The sequence below is a fragment of the Tiliqua scincoides genome, chromosome 1 (genome assembly GCF_035046505.1).
Source record: "Tiliqua scincoides isolate rTilSci1 chromosome 1, rTilSci1.hap2, whole genome shotgun sequence".
Classification (NCBI taxonomy): domain Eukaryota; kingdom Metazoa; phylum Chordata; class Lepidosauria; order Squamata; family Scincidae; genus Tiliqua; species Tiliqua scincoides.
In genome coordinates, this window is record NC_089821.1 from 108588393 (window position 1) to 108593760 (window position 5368).

The 5368-nt window shown below is 52.7% G+C and overlaps 1 protein-coding gene across 2 annotated transcripts; it reads left to right on the plus strand.

Moving 5' to 3' along the window:
* Positions 1-673: 673 nt before the first annotated feature.
* HOXD3 (homeobox D3) lies at positions 674-4614 on the plus strand. Of its 2 annotated transcripts, none has more exons than XM_066634930.1 (2): positions 674-1217; positions 3866-4614. In XM_066634930.1, exons 1-2 carry the CDS (start codon positions 674-676, stop codon positions 4612-4614), a joined length of 1293 nt encoding a protein of 430 aa, XP_066491027.1. The 2 variants fall into 2 exon arrangements, with proteins under 2 accessions (XP_066491027.1, XP_066491036.1); XM_066634939.1 differs by having other exon boundaries at positions 1121-1217; positions 3869-4614.
* The last annotated feature ends 754 nt before the right edge of the window (positions 4615-5368 follow it).

Genomic DNA, 5368 nt, shown 5'->3' on the forward strand with positions numbered 1-5368 from the left:
TTTAGAAGTGCTTCTGCTCTTCAGAAGCAGAGCAGAAGTGAGGCCTGTGGTGTGCATGTGAATGCATGTTGACCTCGGCAACCCCCTAGTCTTGCTTCCAAGACAAACACAGGGTCCTCAGGGTCTGAGTTTCAGTGAAAACCATGCCAGGTGAGGTCAGGCCATGTGTGTGTGACTGTGTGGGACTGCATACCCCTGACAAGAATGTGTGGGCCCAATCCTATCCAGTTTTCCAGTGCCAGTGCAGCCCTACCAATGCGGTGTGTGCTGCATCCTGTGTTGGGGAGGTGGTCACAGAGGCATCCTCAAGGTATGGGAATATTTGTTCTCTTAACCTCTGGGCTGGAAAGTTGGAAAGGATTCGGGCCTATGTGAGCTGAGAGGGAGACAAGCACCTGAGGAAAACTCTGCATGCCAAGAGGTCTCACCCAGAGCCCAATCCTATGCATGTCTACTCCATTATGGTCCATTATGGTCCAAGGGGCTTACTCCCAGGAAAGTGTGGAGAGGCTTGAGAACCCAGTCCTTCACTGGGATGCACACGTGCACGCGCTCCCTTCTTTGTGTCTCCCCCCATTGACTTGCTGCTCTCTCTCCAGGTGGCTCCGCGGGCAGCGACTGGTCCCAGCCCGTGACGTGAGGGTGGGGAGGCCGCGGGGGACGGCGGCGGTCGATGTTATTTGAGCGCGCTCCCGAAGCCTTGGCGACCGCAGAGCCCAGGATGCAGAAGGCGGCCTACTACGACAACGCGGCGCTCTTCGGGGGCTACGGCGGCTACGGCAAGGCGGACGCCTACGGCTACACCTCGGCCCCCCCGCAGCCCTACGCCCAGCCCGCCCTGGACAGCGACTACCCCGGCTCCGCCTGCTCGCTGCAGGGCGCCGCTCCCGTCCGGGCTCCCCCCGCCGCGCACAAGGGCGCAGACCTCAGCGGCAGCTGCATGCGCCCCGGGGGAGGCGGCCAGGCAGCCCCCCCGCAGCCCCCCGGCCTCGGCGAGCAGCAGCCGCCGCCGCAGCAGCAGCCCCCCGCGCCGCCCCCCGCGCTGCCCTCGCCCTCGCCGCCCAGCAGCCACGCCGCCCACGCGGTGCCCGCCAAGAAGGGCAAGGGCGGCCCCAACTCCTCCGGCTCCTCCAGCGCCACCATCAGCAAGCAGATCTTCCCCTGGATGAAGGAGTCCCGCCAGAACTCCAAGCAGAAGAACAGCTGCGCCCCCGCAGGTACTAGACAGCGAGAAAGCCCCGTCCCTGCGTGCGGGGCTCTCTGGTTCAGGAAAGGGGCTTCACTCGCCCCCCAGCACAGAACAACAGGAACGAAACCACCCCAACACAGAAAGGGGCCAGGCAGATTGCAGCTCCGTCTAGGCACCAGCCTTAGCAAGCGGCGCACCCAGGCAGCACCGCTTCTGAGGTTCCATGACCAATAGCCATTGAGAGGCCCCCTGAAGTGTGTCTCAGGGCCCAATCCTATCCAACTTTCCAGCACTGATGCAGCACCAAGATAAGGGAACAAATGTCCTCTTACCTCGAGGAGGCCTCTCATCACAGGATGCAGTTGATATGGCTGCATGGGTGCTGGAAAGTTGGATAGGATTACGCCCTGTGTTGCCTGGTCGGACCAAACACTCATTTAAAGAGCAGGAAGTGAGAGCTGGAGTCACACTGGCGTCTTTCTCTGGCTGAATCCTCAAGTGGGGTGGTGAAGGGCGGAAACCTTCATCCTTCTTGAGTGGTATGGCATTTCTCCCACTCTCCCAGATCTGCAAGATACACAAAGTGAGGTGGGCATCTCTTATTAGACTGGGAGAGCTGGATAAGCTGACTTGAACTTTCAGCCTAAGGAAGAATTCTGTGATACTCCAAAGGTTACAATCTGAATTTCTCATGTTAGGTGGTCCATCTGAAAGTTTATATCTTATCGCTCTTTCTGTTCCAGCAGGGCTGCTAGGAGGACATTGCCCTCTCCCCAAGAGTCACATAGGCTCCAATGTTGTACACCGCTATCTCAGAACAAGAACCACTGAATACAGTTGGGCTGACTTCTAAGTAAACATCCATAGGGTTGCACTTAGTTCACATACACACACAAAGGTAAACTTCAGGGTCAGCACTGGTCTTCAGGCTGAGTCTCCACACCAAACACATTACAGCACTTGCTAACAAAGTCCTAAAGAAAGCTGTGTGACATACTCCCCTGTGATTTGGAGTTTCACTATATGAAAAAAAAAAAGTTTTCCTAAGCATCTTTTCTTGAAAATAACTCTCGAAATACATGGGACTTCCGGTGCACAAAAGAAATGAAGGGACTGGGAGAGGCAAACAGGAGATGGTCTCCCCACCCCCTCTTGTCTTTGCAAAAGTTCAGTCAGGCAAGGCATTAGTTTTTTAGCCCCTTATTATGGAAGACGTCCCCCCTTTTAAACATACCCTTTCTCACAGTCCCATGGAACATGAGGTATGTCTCCAAATTCCTCAAGCCACCCCTTGTTAACCTCAGATCAGACTCAGATCAGGGCCTTTGTGTTCTTTCTTCAAATACGTGTTGACCTGACAAATCTAGGACACCATCGGAATGAGATGCAAATACCAACATAACCCAAAGAGAAGCACCCAACTCTAGGTACTTTCTGCGGGTTGGATCGGTCTTTTCCCCAGTCCTAGTTTCAGAGCGAAGGTTCCCTCTCCTCCAATATCTGTGGTCTGCCTTGGATTGCAACCTTCTCTAAACCCATCTTGGTGGGATCATTTCTAGCAAGCCAGAGTGAGCGCTGAGACACTGATGGTGGCCCCCACAGCCCCTCCCCCTTCAAAGCTGTGCAGGGGAAAGAAAGGGAGGAGTGTGGAAGACCCCTACCCAGCTACCCTTCCCTGGGCCTGGAAATGGCTGCCCGTTTTGAAAAGAGAAGCAGCACACTGTGAGCCCGGGAATGTGTGAGGCTCTGGTGGGAATCCCGGCTCTGCTGTCCTGCGATTAGTTAAAGCACCTCCTGGTAGATAACAAAGCTCGACGTGCCTTGTTAGCTGCGGCAGCCTCGGCAGTCGCCCCATTGTCTGCAAAGTTTGGAGACCTGGGCCTTGTTCTCGTTGGGGGCCAGCCGAGCCAAGAGAACCTTCCCGGGCTTTGTCAGGGATCGATCGATCCTTCCAATTAAATTAGATGATTTACAACTCTCCCGTCTCGAACTGTAACTTTCCTATCCCTTCGAGGACCCCGTAGCTGAGTCTGGACTCTGATTCGCTCCCAGTAGGATGGCAGATCGAACCCTGCTCTCCCTTTATGCTGTGTGTGTGTGTGTGTGTGTGGCTCTCACTTTATGTTTGTGTGTGAGGGAGAAGGGGGGGTGGCAGTATCGCTAAGCATCTCGGGAACCGTATTGCCTACCAAAAAAATGGTGGAAGTGTCACTTGGCTTACCCTCTTCATAATCACTTCCCTCTCCCGTGCATACGAGGGAAGATGCATTGAGGCTGAGCAAGGGGCTGAACATTCCAGTGCTTTTCTCACCGAGCATAGTTTCACTTCGAATTCCGAACTCCAATGTAGAAGCCTGAAAGTGTGGAAAAGGACTGGGCTTTAGAATGTGGGGGGGACGGGACGGACGGACAATAAAATACATCCAAAGAGTGATCATTAATTGCTAAGTTCTCCATAGAAGCCCTTTTAAAGCAGTTCCGAAAGATCTTTCAGTGTGAATGTCCTGATTGGAATTGAGTGATAACAATCTGAGTTCATGTTTTCCCCAGACTGTCCCCTCCCACCCCACAATGTCAAAGCTCTGTGCCTGTGTGTACAGTCAATGCTACCCAGTTCTGTAAATCAACCACCCACCCAGCCAACCTCCTCTTCTTTCTCTCCCTTTCGGGCAGGAGGAGAGAACTGCGAGGACAAAAGCCCCCCCGGCCCTGCTTCCAAGCGGGTCCGCACCGCCTACACCAGCGCGCAGCTGGTGGAGCTGGAGAAGGAGTTCCACTTCAACCGCTACCTGTGCCGCCCGCGCCGCGTGGAGATGGCCAACCTGCTGAACCTGACGGAGCGCCAGATCAAGATCTGGTTCCAGAACCGGAGGATGAAGTACAAGAAAGACCAGAAAGCCAAAGGGATTATGCACTCCCCCGTAGGACAGTCCCCTGACCGTAGCCCGCCCCTGAGCGGCCCCAACCACGTAGGCTACTCCAGCCAGCTCCCCACCGTCGGCAGCCTGAGCTACGACGCGCCCTCGCCCACCTCCTTTGCCAAGTCCCAGCAAAACATGTACGGCCTGGCTGCCTACACGGCGCCCCTCAGCAGCTGCCTGCCCCAGCAGAAGAGGTACCCGGGGGCCGAGTACGACCACCACGCCATGCAAAGCAACGGAGGCTTCGCCAACCCCAGTTTGCAGGGCAGCCCCGTCTATGTTGGAGGGAACTTTGTCGACTCCATGCCAGCGTCCGGGCCGATGTTCAACATCAGCCACCTCTCCCACCCTTCCTCCGCCAGCGTGGACTACAGCTGCGCTGCTCAGATCCCAGGCAACCATCACCATGGACCTTGTGACCCCCATCCCACGTACACAGATCTCACTTCTCATCACACATCTCAGGGAAGGATTCAGGAAGCCCCTAAACTAACGCATCTGTAATAGACTGGATTCCAAGAGAGAGAGCGAGAGAGCGAGAGAGAGTGAGAGTGAAAGCGCGCGAGGGAGAAAGAGATGAAATATACTGGCATTTCAATTACCTCACTTTTTCCTGATGTCACAGTATTACTTTGAGTTCCCTCAGTATTAGTGGATATTTTTTTGGGTTGGGAGGGGATCTCCCCAGTAGCAACTATGTCACATCATTTCTTTCTTGGTCCATGGACTCCTAGGTCCAAGGAAATTTTTTTTGTTTGTTGCTCTTCTAAATTGTTTAGCTGTTCAAAAGCATGATGGTGCAATATCCTTTAAACAACAACAAAAACTTTAAAAATAAATACCCACAGGGGAGTAATAATTGGTAATGATGTACTGGAAGGTAAGTTGTAGAAATCCATTAGTATTTAGCGGAAAGTGAGTCCTGATTATCTTGGGACCAAAATGGGGACTGGTTTCGGATGAGTTAATTTATAGAATTTTTTTCAGCAGTGTAAATGATTGCATTGGACTTAAATAAGATGTATTTATTATTTTAAAAAGAACTTTTTTGTATCATTGATTATTTAATCCTGGTCTTCAATGTATTTATGTGGATATTTGTAGACTTTCTTCACTCCCTCTTTCCCCCCTAACTTCAGAAGATTGATTCAGGTCTTTGGTGACTATACATTTTCACCTATTTAGTATATTTGGTCTGAAATAGAAAGAGTAGTTTTGAACAGTTGTAACAGTGGCTGGTGTTTGTAGTTTATGTAAG

Bases quoted from the DNA above. Each gene is read 5' to 3' on its own strand.
- HOXD3 (XM_066634930.1), top strand. From the start codon at position 674: ATGTTATTTGAGCGCGCTCCCGAAGCCTTGGCGACCGCAGAGCCCAGG. The intron at 1,218-3,865 runs GTACTAGACAGC...TTCGGGCAGGAG, and splicing joins GAACAGCTGCGCCCCCGCAG to GAGAGAACTGCGAGGACAAA.